Genomic DNA, 23257 nt, shown 5'->3' with positions numbered 1-23257 from the left:
TAAGAAAAGATGACCTTTCCATTTATTGTTTAAAATACAACTTTCAGGCCACATGATCACTATGCACTGACAGTATTTCCATCCATAAGTAATCATCCATTTTGACATAACAATTCTTCATTTCAAGGGTCAGCACTTTCCCAAGTCTCAAATCTCTTGAAGAAGTTCCTTCTTTTCCTCGAAATACTTCTGAAACCACTCAATATGTTCAACCTTCTGCTTAACACTTAGGTATGGGTTTTTTGAAAGCCCACAGATGACTAGTTCCATGAAGTGGCGGATAGGTCCTTCATTGGGAAAGCCTTCGAGGTGTTTCTCCAGAAAGATATGTTCATGAAATTCAGCATCATCCTCCATCCCTAACAGAAAGATGAAGGAAAAAAAGACAAAGTTGTTATCATAATACAGCAGCAAGTTTAACAAAGTAAAAAATAATATAGTTTGCAAATAATCTTAAATAAGTAACATTAATGGTTCTGCTCACATTTCTAAGAATATGTAATATTTAAATCAACTTTCTGTCTGGTAATCTTGATAAAAGCTGATGCTGGGGTGGAAGTAGGAGGAATAATTCTAACCAAAAATCAATCTTCTTGCTAAAATCCAGTTTGTTCAATACTTAAAAATTTTGATTCATCATTGGTACCACCTTTCAGATTGCAGGCACTTTCTTAGTAAATTTTCAAAGAGAACACTGATTGCCTAAACTCTGCAGAGGATTAAAGAATACAAGCTAGTCTTGAACAAATGAGGCAACCTCATAAAGTATCAAATACTGAACAGCTAACAAACACTTAATGTCCATTCCAAGTCATACTTTTAACATTCTATTGTTATCAAATGGGCACAGATATTTGTTTTTCTGACATTTTCTGAATATGTGAGTGTATGATGATGTGAAAGTGTTGTGTATATCACCAGCTGCTTTACAGTCATAGCCATCACCAAAGATGATGCATTCAAAAGCCTCCACAGGACATGGGACAAGGGATTATTGGAGATAGGGTAAACTTTTGTTTGTTGTCCTGTGGATTTTTTTGCTGTTGTTCATACTATGATGGTAGAGATAGACTCAGAACACAAATTCCTTCATAGAGAAAAAAGGCTGCTTTTGCCATTCCTAATTTTGAGGGGAAAAAACAAAAGGCAATCTGGGATTTGTAATGAAAGATTTTTCTTCAGTTATATATACATGAAAATTTTTATTTGATCCCAAATTGCTTTCACCCTTAAATAAAAATCTGTTATTAGAGAAAAATATTGCACCACTTCCAGATGACAAAAATGAGAAGTCTATCCCATACACATGAGTATACATGTTTTTCTAAGCTAGCTAGTTATGTTTTTCTATATTACTTGATAAAATTAAATCAGGAGTATTAAAGTTGAGGTAATTAAGCCACATAAGTCCTAGGCTTCCTTCTTTATAGTAGAGTTTCTACAGTTTCAGAAGAAACAGTGCACATCTCTGGGATGGAGAAGTCACTCAGATTGTATTTGTTAAGTCTGTATTACTTTTTTCCTGCTTTAAACTTTAGGTACTGCAATATCTGAAGGAGCTGAGAAATACCTATATTTTTCGTAGAAATACATGAGTGCATCAATACCAGTTGCACACCACATTCATCTCCGTCGTTCTTGAAGAAAGAACATTTCCTTCTTCAGAAGCCCTCTCCTTGTCCCTTTATGTTGAAAGTTATGATAAAAAACACCAGGTAATGTCAGCTTCAGAAAGCGTGGGTCTGCTGTACTTGGAAAACTACGTCCACGGACAAGAAGCAGTGATGATCCTTTCACTATGCCACCCATGCTGCCTTTCCCCCACCAAGGGGAGGTAGAATCTTACTGTACCTGGATGCTACTGGTTGTTTTTTCAAACTAACAACCTTTCCAGATTTCCATACTTTCACTAGTCTCAAAAATCCAAGAAAACTAAACCAAACAAACTCACTACTGAAAGAATCTGAATAATGCTGACAGTAAAATTTGGCCTTCTGGATGCTCTTCTTCTGGGGACAGTTACAGGGTATCAGGAGATTGTGTCTAATAAATAATTTCACCAATTTTCATCTTTAACCCCAAATAAGCAACTTTGGGTTAAATAAACAATAAAAAAATAAACAATAAAAAAACTCACAAAAATGCAGGTCAGAAGGAAATATTACATTATGTATTCTGCTCTCCCTTTTGCCAAAGACTGTACATGGTTTGGGGACGAAGTGTTAAGTCCAAATATTTCAGTTAGACCACATATTTTAGTCCTCAAAAAAGTAAAGTGTGCATCACAAAAAAGGACACCACAACTGCCCAAAGCATCAGTGGCTGAAACCTCTGGTGGGAACAGATTAGATGAGATAATGACTCCCCTCACCCCTAGCAAGCCCTGACTCCTGCTGCAAGCCTGTCCCTCAGCCTCTCTTGCACTATCCTCAGAAACTTAATTTGAAAGAACATGCGTGGTAGCAGTCTAAAGTGGAGGATTTTCTTTTTCAACCTCAAAACACGAAGACACCCACTCTCAATATCCTATTTCCAATCCCCCACATACTACAAAACAGAAAGTCTAGGAAATTTCTCTCACTAAAACACTAATCCTTCCAAGACATGACCAACTTCGTCTTAAAGATATCAATGCAAACACAGATGTGTTTGTCAATCCAAACACAGGGAGTGCTGCTGACATGTTATAAAGATGACTGAGTATTCTGATCTAGTGAAAAAATGTTCCTGTCCATGGCAGAGGGTTTGAACTAAATTATCTTTAAAGGTCCCTTTCAACACAAAGTATTCTATCCTTTTAGGATTTTTAGAATTACATCAATCATACTCTACAGTAGGTCCCTAGAACAGACCCAGAGTTTCTGAAGAAACCCCGACGCAATGGTTGTGTAACTTTAACAGCCTTCTTGGCAAGATGATCCAATATTTCTCTGCTGGGAACAGCAGCTCAGCTAAACAGCAACTAGACAGGACTTGGTGAACTTTTGCCTGCAGAAGCCATCAGAGGCAACTCAGGAATTCATTTTCTGAGACCCTTCTATCACTTGTGCAGTAACAATCTCTGGCCCACCAAAAGCATTTGCTACTCATAATGAGGTGCTAAAGCAAATTAGCACCTACAATCTGCACTGCCCTTTTTAGCTTTTTGAGAAATTACAGCATAAATGCACAGAAATAATAAATGAGGCCAATTTTTTGCCACAGCAATCATAGAGCAGCATTAAAGCTACTTAGAAGCAGGACAGGCAAGCAGAAAGAAGAAGGAGTGAGAACAATGTTATGCAAGCCATACTAATGGTTTGCTAATCTGGTAAAAATTAATCAGAGGCTGGAGAGATGGAGAGGAAAAAAAAGGTAATTTTCTGCTTAACAGTGACTTCAACTGCATTGGACAAGGGAAAGGACATGCAGGTAAGAGCAAACAACAGGGCAGTAAGGTGGGGGGAGGGGGGAAGGGGGAAGACTGCTGCTGGCCACTGTAGCAAGCCAGCATGTCTAGCCACATCTTCAGATGTTCACACCAAAATAATTTCAAAAACCATGACCTCGCCCTGGTACCACAAAGCACAGCACAATGCCTCGGTGAAGCACTCTAACGAGAACACCAGAGATGCTCTGGAGCCAAGAAAAAGAGTTATAAGAGGTTGTCTTTCTTTTTTATATTTAGTTTAAAACTTTAAAAGCTTTCATAATGCTAGAAGTTGAGTATACATGCTTCCTCAACAGAAAATTTAATTGCACTTATATTTTTAAAGCCACATGCTTGTGGCATAGAAGAATAATCACACATTTCTGGATACAGAACAAGGTGAAGTAACGTCCTCCTATTGAGGGAAACGGCTGCTCCAAAACTGCAAAATTAACAGCAGAAAGGGGCATCTTTCTTTTGCAAAGACACTGAAATTACAGCATGTTGATATACCTGGAGTGAGGTTCTCGAGCTTTTAACTGTGCTTTGACACACCTGACGTGGTTAACAGCCTGTGGCTGGCAGTCTGATAGGACAGCATTTACTGACTTGGTATTTCGCCCTGAGAGGTGACAGGTTTTGGAAGGCTCCACTGGAATTTTCCACATGACTAGTCTTTGTGGACAAATCAATGAAGATTCTTGTTTCAACTATATGTAAAGACTCTTTGTCCATTCCCCGCCCCATCCCAGACAGCGCGGTTCCAGCCGCACGGCTGCAACAGGGAAACCATTGCCCGCCAAAGACACTTTGTCAACTGATGGCCCCAGACAGCAGGGTTCCAGCCACATTACAACAACACAAAAACCATTGGCCACAGTGGTTTTAAGCTTGCAAAAACATGACTAGAGTATACTTGGATTACTACATGATGGAACAGATCAATCCTGGGAGCAGTGATTAAGTTCTGTGAAGAAACTGCCAAATAGGATGAGAATAAACATTAAGAAACAATGAAGCATATTATTCAATTTGCAACTCAGTATAGGACAGATTTTCAAAGACTCTCAGCTTCAGATATTAACCTGTTTTGCTTTCAGTGACTGAATCATTACAAAGCAGTTCTGTTTGATGTCTTTAAAGTCTTAAAAAAAACCCCTAAAACCCACAGCCAAGCTCTCCCTGAAGTTATGAAGTCCCCTTTCCTATACTGCACACTTTGTGTAGTTGTTCTTCACTTCCTTAACATTCACTCTCTCTCTCTGCTGGCATAACTTCACACGGAGCTTTTTTTTTTTAATGGTAATAAAAGAAAATACTGTGCACAAAGATGCCTAATTAACATAGATGCCCAGAGTGAGTGAATATTGTGACTGTTTATCCTTATGAAACAGACAGAACAAAAGGAGCAAACAACTGTTTAACACTTGGCCTGCCCAGATATGGAACTGGCAGATAGCTGGTTGGGATCTGGCTAGACACTTGGCCCAAGAGCCACACCAAAGAACAGAATCAGCATTATAAAACACGCACAGGAGTTTTAAGATTCCCCAACTTCTGCTAGGAGCTTAATTTAAAGAAATTGCAGAGTAAAAGGTATTACGTAAGAGACTTGAACAGCCTTTTGGTGTTAAACATATCAGGGGGGTAGGGTGGGAGGGAGTTGTCCCCTTTTTGGCAGCAGCCAGTCCTCAGATCAGCCAAACCACCTGCAAGACTTCACCTGAAGAGTGCCAGAATGAGTTCATCTGAAGCATCTCTGATCTAGGACAGTCGGGAAGTTATATTTGTTTAGTATCAAAAGCATGACTCATAGCTGAAACACTGGGTTAAAACAGTCAAAGGTCAAACATGCTCTAATTTTCAGAAAAGATAAATTGAGACAGATAATAAAAGCTCACAGCGCACATACCAACTTCATTGTCAATTGGGAACTCCCACAGTATTCCTTCTTTTGTCCACTGGATCATCTCCTCAAAACCATTTCGGGGAGGCTGTGCAGTTACTGCTGCAACCTCCTTTGCAAACTCCAGATCCCAAATTGTTGGTGAAGACACTAAAAAAGAAATTTTATAAAGATCTGTAAGGCACCAAAGACTTTTCACTAGCTAAAATAAAGTCCATTAACATCAATCTTTACAGAGACTAGTACTATCAGCTGTGCAAATTTTTCTACCTTAGATACCAGCATCACCTTTCTCAAATGAGAATTCTCTGTTGACAAGAAAGTTCATTAAATTCTGAGGTCCTAGGGGAATATTTATTTTTAAGTCTTTCACATAAAGCAATAATTTAATTTTTCCACAATCATTCTTCAGTTTTGTCTTTTAAAAACTGTGGATACAACAAATTCTGAACTCGACTGGTGCACTGTGCTAAAGGAATCTTACTTCTACAGGAGTTTTCAGGTTCTTCACAACTACTATTCTCCTCCAGGGAAACAAATCTACAAGTGATGGCAATTCCTTCCCCAACTCTCTTAGCATCCCAGTTTTTGTCTCTCGGGCTCGAGAAATCATGATTTCCTATTCTTTTCACAAAGTCAAACAGCTCCTTTAGGGATGCACCTTTCCTAAAGTATATATATATATTTTTTTTTTTAAATCAAAGTGCACTCATATTGCAGCAGTTACTCTTCTTAAGGAGTTCCTGTCCCTCCACCCAGGAGAACTGGTCACGAGCCCAGACTGAACCGCTTCGCTGAACTGAAGGGAACAAGCTGTTACCACAGGACAGGGAGGGACCTCTGGGAGTGCCTTGGGCTGCTGTCGAGTGAGCTGGCCTCAGCTGCACTCCCCTTTGTTTTCCTGTCTCCCTCTGTTATCAACTCACCCTAAGCTCCTTGGAACACAGATCTTCATATGAATTCAGATATTACAGTCTACTTGGACTGGATCATGGCCACCTATTATCATTACTACTAATAATCACCTATTATTTTACTACTCCTGAGTTTAAGTACTTCAGGCCAATATATAATTTCATCTTTGGCTCAGTGGCTTACAACTCAACTGAATTAAAAAATAAAATCTTCCCCCCTCCTTTAAGAGAAAACACAATGAAAGGGCAAATGGTATTTTTACATACAGAAAAAAAAGTGTTTTCAGGGGTTTTTTTTGTGTTAAATCAGAATATACTTAGACAAATTACCCCTTAAGAGGGAAATTTCCAGAACTGTATTACCAAGCTGACTACTTTGATTTGAGGGCTGGAGGCAGGAATAAAATACAGCTATAAGACAACATGAGAAACATACCAGAATGAAACTATTGTCCACATCCTAAAGAAACCAATAAATCCTCTAATAGAGGAAAGCAGAAACTAATTTTTCAAGCTTGCAGTAAAGGTGATAAAGATGTGAAACAGAAAATAATAGTGACCTTATATGTTAATAGTTATGAAGAGTATTTTCAGGATGCCAATTTCCTTTCTAGTTAACATTCAAGTTTTCAAAATCAATGCTCAATACTTAAAACAAAACTTGCTTTTCTGTCATCTATTAGCAATATTTTAACCCATTATCTCCATTAATATGAACCAAGACAGTGAAAACAAGTGAATCAAGGTATCAAGTATGACACTGGTATTTCCCAAGATTAACGCCCAAAAAAAATGTTTGTCATCCAGCTTAGACAGTAAACCAAGTAATCAGCTTCCTGGTCCAGCATACCATGTAGATTTCCTCAAAGCTACCTGGAATTAAACAAGGAAGCACCACACAAAAGGCTGAAAGAAGCTTACCTCTTAACATCTAATTATAAATACAATAAAGTCCATTTGCTCTCTTACACAATTTGTACACATTCCAATTTTGTGTTCCAAAAAAAAAAAAGTGCATCTCAGCTTTTACCTGGGGTGACTACTATGAGCCATTGTGTCTGCATTCTGCTCATGCAAGAAAGAAATCTTAAATTCTCACCATTTTACCTGAGTTTGATTCAACTCAAAATCCATTTTCTTGAACACTGCTTTTGTTAAGACAGTTAAAAACAAACACTACATCACTCATCATGATTTTTACATGTACAATGGACCAATTTTAAGGATATTGGCAGTCTTAAAAACCAGTAAACTGAATTCTATTCTAATAAACAACTTTCATAGAGGTGGCTGTATTCAGAAAGTTCACAGCTGCCTGAAAATATGCAAATAGCACTATTTGACATTTTAGTAAAAAAATTAAGTAATCAAATTAATGCAGTTTCAAGTGTAAAAAGAAAGGTAAAAAACTACTCAGCTAGAATCTGGCAAAAACTTACAGTTCAACTCTTGAAACAGAAACAAATACTCACCATTTGATAAGCTAGCAGAGAGGAGAACTATTTCTGCCGCTGGCTTTACATAAAGTTCTAAGTCACTACACTGGAATAAAGTCTGTTTTTCAAAAGGGCCTCAGAATAGCTGAGGGAAAACAGCATATTAAAGATCAATGCTAACAAGGCAGTGTCATTATTCACAAAGACACGTGAGGGAGGGAGTTCTTTACATGACTTGCCCATATTCACACACTCTTAGCCAAATCCAGCCTACTAAAGCCAAGTGTTCATGAGTGAAAGCTATCCCTATTAGGTAGCATTATGACTGTTCCTGCAGAGCTGTGCCATTCAGTGAATATGAAGGTTGGTCACACCTGTTTTGACTTTAGTTTGGTATCTTTTATCTCACGTGAGTTTTGGCATGTATATTTGGTGGATAAGGAATTGGTTGGGTGGTCACATCCAGATGGTCCAAGGCTCTTTCCAGACCATGCACTCAATGGTCAAGAGCTCAATGTCTGGATGGAGACCAGTGACAAAGTGGTGTCACTCAGGAATCCATACTGGGACCCATATTGTTCAGTGTTTTCATCAACACCACAGCCAGTGGGATTGAGTGCACCCTCACACATTTGCAGGTGACACCAAGCTGACCGGTAAAGCTGACACACTGAAGGACAGGATGCCATCCAGAGGGATCCGGACAAGCTCAAAAAGTGGCCCCATGGGAACCTCATGAGGTTCAACAAGGCCAAGTGCAAGGTGCTGCACCTGGGTTGGGGCAACCTCCAGCATCTACACAGGCTGGGGGATGGACTGAGAGCAGTCCTGTCAAGAAGGGTTTAGTGAGACTGGTGGATAAAAAACTGGACATGAGCCAGCAATGTGCATTCACGGCCCAGAAAGCCAACTGCAATCATAAAATGAAGCCTGGCCAACAGGTTGAGAGAGAACATTCTGCCCCTCTACTCTCATGAGACCCCACCTGCAGTGCTGCATCCAGCTCTGGGGTCCTCAGCACAGGAGGGACATGGACCTGTTGGAGCAGGTCCAGAGGAGGGCCATGAAGATGACTAGAGGGATAGAACATCCCTCCTAAGAGGAAAGGCTGAGAAAAGCTGGGGTTGTTCCTTGTGGAGAACAGAAGGCTCCAGGCTGACTTTATTCAATCTTTTCAATACTTAAGGGGAACTTGTAAGAAAGATGAAGACAGGATTTTTTGTAGGGCTCACTGCAACAGGACAAAGAGCAGTGGTTTTAAACTAGAAGAGGACAGATTCAGACTAGACAAAAGGAATAAATTTTTGCAAATGAGGGTGGCAACATATTGGAACAGGTTGCCCAGAGGGGTGGTAGATGCCCCATCCCTGGGAACATTGGGTGGGGCCCTGATGAACCTGATCTAGTGGAAGAGGTACCTGATCATTGCAGGGGGGTTGGAATCAGGTGACCTTTAAAGGTCCTTTCCAACCCAAACTTTCTACAATTCTAAACATACATTAAGGACTTTACAACAGGTGAAGCAAGGAGTCATTCGTCAGTCACAGATGGGATCTTCCCAGCTCCATCTGGAACACTAAACAAAAGGCCCCACAGCAATCCAATGTGTAGTCCTGGATTTCTACTACCCTGCTTATGTGTAGCCGCCTGCAGGGCATGTTTGTTTCCTTGGGATCACAGCCTCGCATTTCCTTGCAACTTGACCAAATAAGCTGGAGCCAACATACCCATCCTCCAGGCTGGCTTTACACACACAGAAATAACACTGACCTTTGTGACAAAAAGCCAGTTATACCCTTTAAGATCATGTACAGAGTGCCCTGATCAGCACAGAAAACCTTCCATTACACTGCATGGAAGTTTCACCTGGTAAAAATAACAGCTACATCAAAGTAGTAATTTCTTTTATCAGTCTGAAAGCAGAAAGTGAACAGGTCATGTCTCCTCACAAAAATCTCTTGATATTCTGAAAATGCAGAATTTAGCCTCATTGCATTCTTCATTACTGAATTTCCACTAACCTATTTTCAGTGCGTCCTCCGGCTCTGTAGAAGCCTTGGTGAATATATTAAGCCTCTTTCCTACTTTGAGACTTCTATAAACAAAAAAGAAAACCGATATTTAGTATTTCACAACACCTCACAACACTGCCAGATAGCAAATTAAAAAGCACAAAATATTTTCATGAACTAACAGATCTCTGGAGACACACACACAAAAAAAAAAAAAAATAGTGACTCTCACTAAATCTTCAGGCTTTTAATCAGAGAAAGTGTTTATGACTTTATTATTCATCTGTAACAGAGCTTCTCAAAACATTTCCGTGTGAAAGAACAAGCATAAATCAAGCACTGTATTTGCAGTCAATTTTAACTGGAATATTTGGGAATCTGAACAAAGGTAAACAGTATCAAACCACAGTACTTAAGTGATTTTACAAAGTTGCGACTATCGGAAGACTTGGGTTCTTTCCCTGAAAAAAAATATTGCACAATTCAGGAACGGAAAAGGCAACAGCTAAATCAAGTAATTCCTGCTTTATGACATAAATAGCCCTTTTGGAAGATTACACGGCCACCTTCTTTGCCCTACAGCAAAGAGTCAGAGCAGATCCCTATGGTACACTTTCAATAGCATCACCCTGATGCTCTCTCTTCTGAACATAAACATATTTCACTCTGACCATCTATTTTCAATCAATTTATCATTACCATAAGCTTATTCTAAAAAAAAAAAAAAAGAGTAATTAAAAATGCAATAGTTCAACAAGTAATCAAATTTTTATAAATTAAAACAAAAACCAATGCCTTTAGAATCAATTATGCTTTTAATCATACCAACTTCCAGGTTTCCACTGAAATTCTAACAGTTCCTACATTTTGTTATTACATATCCACTGTTACCCTGGCAAGATTTACCCTTTCTGACCTTAAAAATCTACCCTTCTGAATCTACTGGAGATTTCTAATGGTCTCAACTACTTCTGCAAACCTGCTCTTGTCATATTACTTTTTAGTGATGAAACTACCCTGGATCTATTTCAGTACAGAGCAATTTAGTTACAGAGCCTTAAAAGAATGTTGATTTAGGATTATGTTTTCCTATCTGTGTGTAACTCCCAATGACATTGGCCAAAGATACATGCATGTCTTGGAAGAACATTTATTTTAAAATGACAAGTTTAAGTTACTATAAAGCAACATCACTCATTTCATTGCAATGTACTAACTTGACTTAAACTTAGGTATTCTTCCTAACCCATTCTTTTCCTACTATCAGTTAATAAGTAAATCCATTCAATTTTCAGGTGTGCAGCAGGGAACTTAGGCCTGAAGCTGGAGACAGTTTACTCATTACAGGGATTTAAAAAACTATTTTAAGGTGCTGTTTCTGAAGTTACATACCAAGTACAGTTCCACCACACACAGAATACTGAACACCTGCTCACCCATAAACTCAGGCTTTTCCTTTGTTACCCAATTTCTGTCTTCACCATGATCTACCTAAACGCAAATGCTTCCCTCAATTTCCAGGCCCTAACCCCACAAAAGGGATTCATTTGAAAAGTAAATTAATGACAAGAGAAGTTAATCTTACTAAAAACTTCTAGAGAAACAATATATTGAGAAGGAATGCAGTGATGAGCTGCCACGGGAAAATGGAAAGACTGCAGGCAAGAAAGCACAGCTTACAGGAGTAAACCAAAAATGTAAGAGCACTCCTCAATTCACTAAAAACAGAGTGGCCACATAATGCAGCAGCAAAATAAAGGATTTACCTGAAATCACAGGTAAATTATAAAGTTAATTTCATAGACAATTATAACAACACAGATAATAAAAAAATCAATTACAGAATAAGGTGGTAATAAATAAATAAATAAATAAATAAACCAACTTTAATATCTCTTTAAAATCCCAACAGAATGGATGAAACTTTTCTAAACATGGAACTATCAAGTTTTCCACACGAGGAAAGCAAGCTTTCAAAGCCTCCATTTCCCAAGAAGTTAAGAAAGTGACATAAAATTGTATTATGCTTAGGCAAGAATAATTTAAACTAGTTAAGCACAATTACATTTCAGCACCAAATACTTTTAATTATCTAAAATGCAATATTAAAAAAATGCACCTTATTTAATTAGCCGGTCACCATTAAATACCTTGTTCTCACAATTTATTTCAATGCTAACAGTACTTTTCTTGAAAAATACTTAAGCAATTTCTTTAAGCTCTTAAGTATTGCAACATGAATATGTACAAGTAAACTTAAAGTATTATCCACTAGAAACTGCATGCCTTCTATTGGAAGTGAACACAGCAAAAATACCTTCTAGAGTCAATAGACTGAGCTGATGATCTTTCAGGCCTTATTCTTCGACCATCCTCATCCAACTGCAAGGAAATGCGACCGGATATCCTTGCACTCCTCTGAGCTGGGGTCTGCCTTTTAACTGTCATTTCTGAAATAACGTTGCTGAAATTAAAAACATGAAATGTAAAAACTCAACAAATTGAAAAAGCAAGGAAGTTTGTCATATGTATTAACCAGAAACTCTATTCTCAATTGGTTTCATAAGCTTCTATGAGACAGAACTATATATTCCTCACAAAATATATCCATCTTTAATCCATCAAACATTCAAGTCTGATGTTTTAAACTATTTGTTGCATTCTGTATATGAAAAGTGGTGCTTTAGCCTATTTAATCTACAATGAATGCCTTCTTTTAAATTATTTAGTTTCTAACTAAAAAAAAAAATCATAAAAATGTATACCAATATTCACTGAGTGTACTAGGTATGTTGTGCTCAAGCAAATGGGGAATTTCTCTGGGTACAAGAAACAGGCTGAAATAGGGAGGCAAAAATCACCAGCTTTTTGGACAGGAACCAACACTGCCCAGGGACAGAGCTGTGCTGCTGCAGACCAAAAGGAATCTTGCCTTCACACATCAGCTGACATGGGCCAATCATGCCACCCTAATAAGTAGGTCACCTTTCCTGATCCACTGCAATCTGTTGCATTGCATAATCATATTACAGCATTAACAGACCACATCTTCCTTCGTAATTCTGGAGTGAAAATCATACGTGAAGAGCAAATGCTCTGATCTCTTCCAGCACCGTACACAGCTCGTTCTGATCGCAAAGGGCAAACCACGGCCCCTTTCTGCCCCTGCCCGTGAGCCCCCTTCACTGGTAACTCTGCTGGCTGGCAAAGGCCAAGCTGGTAACTCTTCCTCACAGCCTTCTCTCCACCCAACCACTTCCACTCACACACAGTCATCCCAAACTGCAGTGTTCAAGTTTTAAGACATAAACATGGTCTCAAAAAATAAAAATAGGCCAAGTCAAAAATGCTGTGTTATCCATTTTATGAAAATGTGAATGAAATTCAAACTATGCTTTTGGCAGCTTAAGTCAAAAGAGATTTTACTGACAAGAAAGAAATACTTCTGGAAAATTGTAAAAGCTAATTGCCACAGAAACACAGCATGATTTCTCTTCAGTCTAAGATGTGGTTTCAAATGGCAGAACAAGAATAGCATAGCTCTTCTTGTACCTACTCTGAAATAAAGGCATCTGGAAACAAGTTTTAAATAGTTTCATTTTAATTTTAAATAAAAAGCAATCTCAGATTAGTTGCATATCTCACATTAGAAATTACTCTATGAAATGGTTACTGGCATTAGTAAGCTGGTGTTGGGCCAGAGGCTTGACACACTTATGAGGGTCAAAGGGACATAATTCCTAAGGTCAGCCACACACAGCCCAGCCCAACAGCTTGACTCAGCTGTGACCTAAAAGGCTGGTGTGTTCCCGTGCTTCGGGGCAGTCGGGATTGCTCAGAGAAGCTCTCTTCCCTGACTTACTTGCAGTTTTGCACTGTTGATGTGGAAAGACTACACTACCAAACTATCAGAACACAGTCAATGGCATCATGTTCCTCACCAGGAAATCCTAATGTCACCCCTACCGTTGGTAGGTGTATGAATGTTTCTGGCAGCAACATTCATCACTCATTAAAAGTGCACCTGTACTAACAAAAGTAAAACTACAAAGATTTTTTAATGCCTTTTGAAATAAAAAACATCAGTTTAAGAAGTCACACTGCAACTCCGGTGTACCCATAGTGATTAGATATTACATACTACCTCATGTTCCAACATGATGTTAAAAACTGAAGTTCCTAAATACACCTGCCTTCCAGAGATGAGAAGTGGTAGGACTTTTGTAATAACCACAGACTCTCTCTCTTTCATGATTATCAGCCAATAATTATAATATTTAAAACGGAGACCCAAGGAGCTTTGGATATATTCTAGCCAAAGCTCTGAATTACTTTTCTTGTTCACCCAAAACAGGAGCTCAAATTGTAGGGCTGCAGATTTTATTTTGGTGCAGCACTGTTGTGATTTCCATCGAGTGAAACTTCAGCCCACACTGAGAAAAATAAACTCCTGTATCGTTAATATTTTCCCCTCCTAGACAGGAATGCCCTGTCCTCGTGCTTGCTACAGCAATGAGATGACTGCATACAACAGTGACCTCTGGAGGTCTTTCCACAAGCCTGGTAAAAATAATTTGTACAAAAGATCTGGACAACATACAACTCATTACATACTATAAATCACAACAGCAGTATTCAGCTTTTTTTGTGGTTCAGCATATGTGGCTCTACTGCTTGTGAAAGTATCTAATTTTTAAATATTGTAAATAACTGAGGAATATATATTGGCTTTTAAAATGTGACAGTATATTGAATGCAAAACCTTTCTAGAAAAAGATGCAAAGTTAAATTGCAGGTATTCTTCTACTGTCAAATAAAACTCAAAATAATCATGTATGAACAAAAGTGAATGCTTTCTAATATATTAAAAACACTTTCATGCATTTTGTGGATTGAGGTATCATGGAGCATAAATCATGCAAAATCAAGTCTGAGGGCTGCTGGGCTTTGTAAAAAACATTTTTAAACACTAGTCAGACACCTGAAAGTACTGTATTTATCTCAAAGACCTAAAAGTCAGTACTAACTCTAAAATGTTACTATAACCAAGTTTTTTATCATGAAAATCAGCACAAATTGCTGATCTTTCTTGAAAATTCACCCACTGATAAGAGTTTCTGGTACCTAACTCTTAAGGAAGAAAACTAACACTTTTCAGCGAATGGCGGCAGGAGGAGGAGTGTATTTGCTAGGGGAAACAAGCTAGGTCACAAAGCTGCCTCAGGGAATAGAACTTGCCAATGTAAGCCAGCCATGACACTCCAAAAAGGCTGGTTCTGGTTAAGGAAAATGCCTTTTTTTAACGATAGTGCTTCATCCCCAAGCACATCATAAAATATTGTAACATCGTATCTTAACCCATCAAACAAAAATACAGAGGCGCTATATAGCTTTTAAATTTCTGAAGAATTTAAACTCTCTTTCAAGAGAAAAAAACCCTTTTTGCTTTGACTACGACTTCCTTAGTCACCGTCTTTCTTCCACTGCAGCCAGAGCTGGGTCAGTGCTTCAGGGAAAGTGCCATAGGTGACGAGAGAGTGAGCCTGTGATGCCAACAGGCAGACAAACCACACCTAGACAGGAGCATGTGCACCCCAAGGAAGGGAGACAGGCACATTCCAGGTTAGCCACTGCACAGATTAGCTCAGTCAGTATCTCCATGGTCCTCCAACATCTCAGGTACTCAAGTACATTTGAATTACATTTAAGTTGGCCACCCACAGCCCATGCCACTATTAAGATATTTGTGTACTCTGCCCTTCTAAAGAGCCCAGTGACAGAGAGGGAACAAGCTCCCTGGTAATTAACAGTTTAATGAACATACGCTCTATATAAACAGTCCTTATATCTGAAGAGCAGATATTTTACTTAATGAAGTTATTCAGTGAGCATTGGACACCCCAGCAGAGACACTGCAATCATCTAACTCAACCTGTCAGCAAGCATCTGTCTCTTTCTTCCTTAATTTCCACTCAGGCAGACATCACCCACAAACATCATTAGCTCTGTTTGCAGTACATTGATAATCATTCCAGCAGATCCTTTACTGATCCCTACAAGTAATAAATAGTACACATAACCTACATATAATAATAGATGGGTTAAGCTCAAATCCTTGGTTGGGACAAATTCACTTTCACAGAATAAAACTAAGATAAGCAGCTTGCAGTTCGCACTGTAAACAGACATAAAGAAAGGTTTCACATTCGTAGTTTGGTAACAACCCAATTTTCTGTTTGGTTCAGCATTTCACCTGGATTTAATGCCTCATTTTCTGAGTAGTTATTTGAATGCTAGCTGAAAAAAAAACAGAATGAAAAATCTGTCTTTAGCCATCATCCAAAAGAGCCGCACAACTGTTTGAGTTTCCAAACAAATGTTTCTCATCTGTTTGAAAGCCACACTGGAAACACAGTTAAGCCAAGAGATGAGTTTCATGCGTTGACTGGAAAGTTTTGAAAGGAAGGGTGGGGCTATAAACAGAGCTGCTCTAGCTCAGCTCTGCAGAGCTGTCATGAAAATTCACCAGTCCAGACAGAACGTCTGAAACGTCTACAAATCCATCCATTGTGTGAGAATTTTGGAAGCTTGTGGCAAAAAAACCCCAACCAAACTCAAAAAAAGAGCTGTTATTTTGCTAGCCTGTCCAAGAAAGCAATGATCCTGTCCAAGGAAGTAATTCTGTTTCTGCAAAAACATTTTAGAAAGATAATGGCAAAATTTAGAGTTTGGTATAGCCAGATCAATAATGTTACCAATATTCATTAATCCCAAGGATAAACTGTCCAAAGGTATCTTTTAGCGCCATCTTTCAAACACAGAAGGCAAGTCACCTTCAGGATGACATTGCAAAATCAGAATTTCAAACATAATTGAGAAAAACAATCAATACACAGACCGTATGTTAACAGTTCCCCCCTTCTTCTGTTTATCTGTGGTTTCTTCATGTCTTCTTAGTTGTGCAAGGAGTTCTGATTCTGTCTGTTTCTTGTTGCGTGGAAGGGAAGATGCAACCGCAGAAGCAGCCTTCACCAGCTCTGGATTTAAAGGCTTGCCTCTGTAAGAGACACAACAGACACAGAAACAAAAAAAAAAAACAAGCCTTTAAGAGATTTAAATTGTCATTTCTGTACTGCCATCTTATATCTTAATAACTCAGAAGCTATTCAGATATTTTCCCAAATGGGGGTGGGCAGCAGGACAGGCAGGTTTGCCCCATACTGCCCTAATCATGAAACGCTAAATGACTCAGACAAGCTCTTGTTCCCCAGCCCGGGGAAATGGCAGCTCTGTGCCATTGCACAGCCCCTCAGACACAGCTTGAAGACTACTGGCAGCACAGACCTGTGGGGTGATAAACATGATGTAACACATTGTGGACAGGAGCAGCTCCAAAGACTTAATTCTTAATTTTTTTTTTCCTTTTTCCTCCATTTCATTGTATTTTATCTGAACAGCATTTCCCCTGTCCCATTAAAATAACTTTCCACAGCTAATGCTACCTTTCCACAGTCTCACTGTAGAAAAAGGCAGCATGTGGTAGACAGCATGCAGCATCTTTTTCCCAGATTCTCCCCTCTGATTTACTCCAGTCTACAACTATGCACCACACTCCCTCACAAGATTCTTTTCCACTCTTGGAAATGGCATTTGATGGTTTATTTTGTCCTAAATAATGAAAAAAAGACTGAAATAAGGATAAAGCAGGCTAAGAAAAGTGTGTCACACTGTACCGTTGGGTGTCTTCTGTAGTTCCGTGAGGCACAGAACCTTCACTGTCTGGGCCTTCCAGCTTGTTCAGGGCTTGCTTTTTCCTCTCACTGGCTTTTAATTGTTGGAGTTTCTTCCTGTAGCTCACTTCCACTTTCATATTACTAATAATGTCTAACAGCTGCTGCTTTGGTGTTTCTGCTCCATCCTCCTGTCTCTTTGATGCCCCTCCAGGTGTGCTGTCTTTGGAAGCAGCAGATTTATCTTTGTCAGTAGAAAGCACGCTGCTTGTGCTGAAAAGTTCCTGTTTGCTAGATGATATACAAAGTTAGACAACAGAAGTTACAAATAGAGTCCAAGGCTGAATTTTGTAAACCTACAAAAAAACCCAAAACAACAGTTACAACTGTCTAGGCCCAACTGAGTGCAACCTGAGTATGTTAAGTACATGTCAAACATGTACCTTTTGACTTCTAAGAAGGGCTGGGACACCATTTCCAACTCCTACTTATGGTTTCCTCATCCAAAATATGAAGTAAACAACTTTACACACCATTTATTTGTGGAGGAAATACAAGAACTTAAAACTTTTAAAGTATTTCTGCATTATGTAGCAGAGCAAGTTTAAATTTACTCGTACCTGATACTTAAATTCATTGGTACTATAGAAAACTCACCTAAACTCTTAATATGAGTCAATAAAGAGATCACTCCCAGCCATCTGAAAAAAGACTGTACACACACACTTAACTTCACATGTTTTCACACTTGTGGCACTACTACAGATCACATTCCCCCACTCTGCAACATGGATTCTGCTGCAAGGTAACCCAGCAACAAACAGAAAAGTTATTTGGGTTATAGCTCCTCTGCTCAGTTTAGCACATCATTGCAAAGAAGCTGAAACTGACAGTGCAGCTGAGGATGTGAAGCCAGGGACAGCATGAGCTGCCAGAAGATTCTGCTACACAGACACAAGTGCATTCTCTAGACAAACTGTCATAAAATTCAAAGAACTGTTCTCTATAACATTCTAAAATGAAGTATTTAAACCTTTACATTCACAATTACTTACATTGTTTAAAAATCACCCTCAAGTTAGAGAAATAAAGAAAAGAATTAAACATTTATTTTGACTCAAAATAAAAAAACTTCAACAGATCTTAAAACACGTCCACAAATCTGAAGGTATTGTGACATACCTCTCCTCCTCACACACATCTCTCTTTGGCTAAAAGAGGAAAATCTGCCAGCTTCAGCAGGCATTAGACTTGGGTCACTCTGCACTTAATAAATTGTCAGCATTAAACCCTAAATTTCAATGCTGAGAAGCAACAGGAAAACTTAAGGATAAGCTTCAGAACCTTGTTACTGGGAAGATGGTAGGAGCCCTGCTGTCTTACACTGCACTGTTCTGCACAGGTCTTTGACAAACTCCTTTGTCGTTAATTCAGGCTGCATGCTCCTTAAAACTATGTAACCATTCAGAAATCATAGAAACATAGAATATTAAGGGGTTGGAAGGGACCTTAAAGATCACCTAGTCCTAACACTCCCTGCCATAGGCAGGGACACCTCCCACTAGACTGCGTCACTCAAGGCCTTGAACACTGCCAGGGTTGGGGAATCCACAACCTCCCTGGGCAACCTCTTCCAGCATCTCACAACCCTCAAGCAAAAGCATTTCTTCCTAATACCTAACCTAAATTTCCCCTCTTTCCATTTGTACCCATTACTCCTGATGTAATTTGTACCCATATTCCTGACAAAGAGTCTCTCTCCAGCTTCCCTGTAGGCCCCCTTCAGATACTGGAAGGTTGCTGTGAGGTCTCCATGCAGCCTTCTCTTCTCCACACTGAACAGCTCCAACTTTCTCAGCCTTATCTTATCTTACAGCGTCAGAAAAGCACAGCAAGACAGAAAGGCTCAGGCACTTAAAGCCAGCAGTACATTGCATCCCTGTATTTCACCTACCATCCAGTTTGCCTTCTGCTGGGGAGCTTGGCCTCAGAGAGCAAACACAGCTACCAAAGAACCCGAGCTGCTTTGTACATGAGGCCATCACAGCATCGGTGCATGTTCAAAAAAATCGAGGAGCTTTGAAATTAAAAAAAAAAAAAAAAAAATGAACGCACAACCGAGCTGTCATTAAAAGCAGTTTAAAATCTTTTAGTAAAAACGAAAAAGAGCTCCCAAATACTGCTCTCAGCCCGTGCTTTGGGCAGGTACAGCAATGCCCAACAGCAGCGCCGCTCTGCTGATACAGGCTGCAAAACTACAGGTCACACATGCTCCAAGACAGGAAGGCTGGCAAGGAAAGCAGCACGAGAAACACGGCCCACGCCACTCCCCTCTACCCGACTCCGCTCCCCGGTGCCCTCTCCCCACCGGTGTCACCGCCACCCCAACCCCGGCAGGACAGGCGAACCCCGTCCCTCTGAAGGCCGCGCCTTGGGGCACGGCCCGGCCTCACGGCAGTGCCCGGCCAGCGCCGGCACCGTCGGCCAGGCGAGGAAGAGGGGAGGACGGTACCTGTGGGGTCCGCCGTGGGGCCGGCCGTGGGGCCGCACCGCCGCCGCCCCGAGCAGCCGCGCCGCGAGGCCGCCGGGGCCCCGCACGCGGCCCCACATGGCGGCACCGCCACCCGCCGCTGCGTCCCGCGCTCCCGGCTCCGCCGGCCGGGAACAGGGGCCGCGCACGGGCGTTCCGCGCAGCAGCGTTCCGCCCGGCCCCGCCCGGGAGCCGCTCGCTGGCAAACCCGTCCCGGACGCGGACTCTGTCCCTTGCAGCTTTGCCGCTCGGCGGCAGGAGCTCAGGGGTGTTAGGAGAGCACTGCCAGCGGATCGGGGGAATCCTGTTCTGCTCAACCCTGCTGAGGCCACATCTGGAGAGCTGTGTCCAGTTCTGGGCTCCTCTGTGCAAGAGAGACATGAGGGTAGGGCATGCATCCTTCTGAAAAATGGTTCCAAAATGTCCCCAGGTCTTCACTTCATTAGTGCAATCTACTCTGGAAAGGCCAGCACTGTCCCATCTCTTGCAGCTGACCGTAGCACATCAGTACACAAACCATTGTCCCTGCGTAAGGCCTTGCCTGCAAAAGCCATCGCGCTTTTTCTCCATGCCCAAGCCCACGTGCTAGTGTCCTGCTTGACCCACCTCTCCAGATGGTCTGAACAACATCCACTGCAAGGTGCTGGGTGAGTTTTGATGTTTCTGCAGCTCTGGCTGCTATTCTGGGACAATACTTGCCACGAACTGACATTAGTCCTCCTGGATAATGAGGATTTCCCTATGAATTAGGAAAGGCAAACTGGCTTACAGGGAGCAAATGTTTCTCTGTGGTTGGCTGGAGATGGTATAGGGCCCAAGAGATAGCCTTGGACTGCTGGTACCCTGCAGAATGGACAGAAACACACCTTGCAAGGGAACCCTTTCCTTTCCTGCATCAGACAAGTTTCCATGGCATCTCCCTGACAGCTTTCCATCTCCCAGAGGTCACCCATCCCTCCACTACTAAAATACTCAGCTGAAGAGGAGTTGTGCCACTCTGTCACCCAGTGGACCATCACATCCCGAAGTCAATCACCAGACCCCTTGAGTGCCAGGAAGAACTTCCACATTCCTGCAAAGCACTTACAAGCCAAAGTCTCTGCACACATGTCCCATTTCTGTCATGCCTAAATCCTTTGAGGGGAAGCTCAAAGTTAAGCTCCAAACAAATTGATACCTCGGCTTAGGAGAGTCTCTCGGGAGTTATGGCAGTTCTTCCATGGTCTTCCTACACACACAAAGTGTTGTTACTTCAGGGTATGCAATTCCTAAATAAATTCTTCTTTAAAACAAAAAAGCCCTCCACAACAGCGCAGTGCATGGACAAAAGGTACAACTCGGCTGAGTAGCCACGGGTGCAGGCAGCAGAAATAGCCACGTGGTGGCGATATGCTCGTTGTAGTGCTGCATTCCAGGGCTGTAAACGCTCCCAGGCAGCATTCCAGCTACTGTCACCGTCTCCATCTTTTATACAGGGGCCAGATAAGAGCAGATCGGGCCTGGTGGTCTGCCCGAGGAATGTGGCTATGAAGAAGCACCCTGAAATGGTCAAGGCCTGATGTTTCAGCTGGCAAAATGTTATGGCAGACAGCATGTGGTTTAATGGCATCTTAATCACAAGCTTCATTGCATTAGGAGTTTAGATGGCTTTCACCAACTGGATCTTCCAACAGTGCTGCAGTTCTGCTAAAAAAGAACTCAGCACACAGGTAAAAATTCTTTGCAATGAAACAGTAATTTCTAAGTATTGCAGGTTGAGATGCACAATTAACTCAAAATCACTAATTACAACAGACTCAGGTTTTGGTTTTGGGTTTTTTTTTTTTTCATTAAAGAAATTAAAATTCAATTTCTAAAATAATTTTTAACCTAGGCTGTTCTTCATTAACAATTGCCACACCTGGAGTATTGCATCCAGCTCTGGGGTGAGGAGAACAGGAAGGACATTGACCTGTTGGAGCAAGTCCAGAGGAGGAACACCAAGTTGATTAAAGGGCTGGAGCATCTCCCCTACAAGGAAAGGCTGAGAGAATTGGGATTGTTCAGCCTGGAAAAGAGAATGCTTCAAGATGATAACCAAAATGCAGCCTTCCAGACCCGAAGGAAGCCAAAAGGAGAGCAGGAGAGTGGCTTCAAAGTGAAACAGAGTAGGTTTAGATTAGTTATTAGAAAGAAATTCATCACTGTGAGCGTGGTGAGGCACTGAAACAGGTAGCCCAAAGAAGCTGTGGATGCTCCTGGAAGTGTTCAAGGGCAGGTTGGATGAAACTCTGAGCAACTCAGTCTAATGAACAGTGTCCCTGACCATGGCAGGGGGTTTGGAACTAGATGGTCTTTAAGCTCCCCTCCAACCAGTATGTTACATAAACATATAAGAAAATAAAATGTGAACCCTGCAGTTAATTAAAAGTGATGGGGGAAAAGGTACATTTAAGTTTATAACTTTATTTATGCTGCTTTTTCCTTGGTTTGCACTTCGAAAGTAGGAGCCATCAGTTTCATGTGGTGGAAAACACCATGGATCTAAGATGAAATATGTAGGTCTGCGTGTCTCAACCCATGCAAACACATATACAGCTCAACAGGGATTACAGGGCATACAGTGCTTCCCAGAAACACAGCCTGCTCTGGCAGAGTATCTCAGGTATGACTGATCACTGATTATGGCTACTGCTCATTTACCTTGCCACAGACTGTACAGTGTCCTTCTGCTTTCAACCAGACATTGTTCATGATGAGCCTTATCGCAAGCATTTCAGGTAACTGCAAATCAAAAGGGGAAAAAAAGTTGTGTAGTTTCAGCTGAGAAAAGCAGTATTAGCCCTCGTCATAGTGGTTTAGGTCACTCTATGCCACTTCAGAGATCCGAAAAACCGGGATCATGAAAGCGACAGCTTAGGAGAGTGTCTCGGGAGTCACAGCAGTTCCTCTGTATACACAGATTGTTGTTATTTCAGGGTACGCAATTCCTAAATAAATCCTTCAAAACAAAACAAAAAAAAACCCCGACAACAACAATAACAACAAAATCACCCAACTATAAGAAAAATTTTAAAAAAACTTTTAAAAAAAGACCAAAACCACCAAGAAATTTAAAAATAATAATAAAAAATAAGTGGTTTTAATTCATAAATTCGGTTGCATCCTGTTCAGTAAGCCGAAACACAGCCCAGCCCCAGCTTAGACAGAACCCAGCGCCGCCGCCCCCCCGCCGCCTGCCCGGCCCGCGCCTTCCCCGGGGCCGCGGCGGGGCCGCGCCGCCTCCATCGCCGCCTATTTCGGGGCAGAGGCGGCTCGGGCGGGCGGCGGCTGCGGTGAGT

The 23257-nt window shown here is 40.9% G+C and overlaps 2 protein-coding genes across 2 annotated transcripts in view; one reads left to right on the top strand and one right to left on the bottom strand.

Moving 5' to 3' along the window:
• MRPS31 (mitochondrial ribosomal protein S31) lies at positions 1 to 20028 on the bottom strand. Its single transcript, XM_042014201.1, has 7 exons — positions 19920 to 20028; positions 17411 to 17698; positions 16576 to 16734; positions 11995 to 12141; positions 9687 to 9760; positions 5322 to 5465; positions 1 to 359 (listed from the first exon to the last, which is right to left on the bottom strand). Exons 1-7 carry the CDS (start codon positions 20015 to 20017, stop codon positions 148 to 150), a joined length of 1122 nt encoding a protein of 373 aa, XP_041870135.1. The 5' UTR covers positions 20018 to 20028; the 3' UTR covers positions 1 to 147.
• Positions 20029 to 23163: 3135 nt separating this feature from the next.
• SLC25A15 (solute carrier family 25 member 15) overlaps positions 23164 to 23257 on the top strand; it is a 13806-nt gene continuing 13712 nt past the window's right edge. The window contains exon 1 of the mRNA XM_042014058.1: positions 23164 to 23251. The gene's annotated coding sequence lies outside the window, so the exon portion shown is untranslated. The remainder of the gene's footprint in view (positions 23252 to 23257) is intronic.

The sequence above is a fragment of the Corvus kubaryi genome, unplaced genomic scaffold, assembly GCF_017639235.1.
Source record: "Corvus kubaryi isolate FWS band 111438036 unplaced genomic scaffold, C.kubaryi_AGA036_p1.0 split1-65, whole genome shotgun sequence".
In the NCBI taxonomy this organism is placed as follows: domain Eukaryota; kingdom Metazoa; phylum Chordata; class Aves; order Passeriformes; family Corvidae; genus Corvus; species Corvus kubaryi.
The sequence above is the reverse complement of the archived record's forward strand: the minus strand, read 5'-3'. Positions and strand labels throughout refer to the sequence as shown.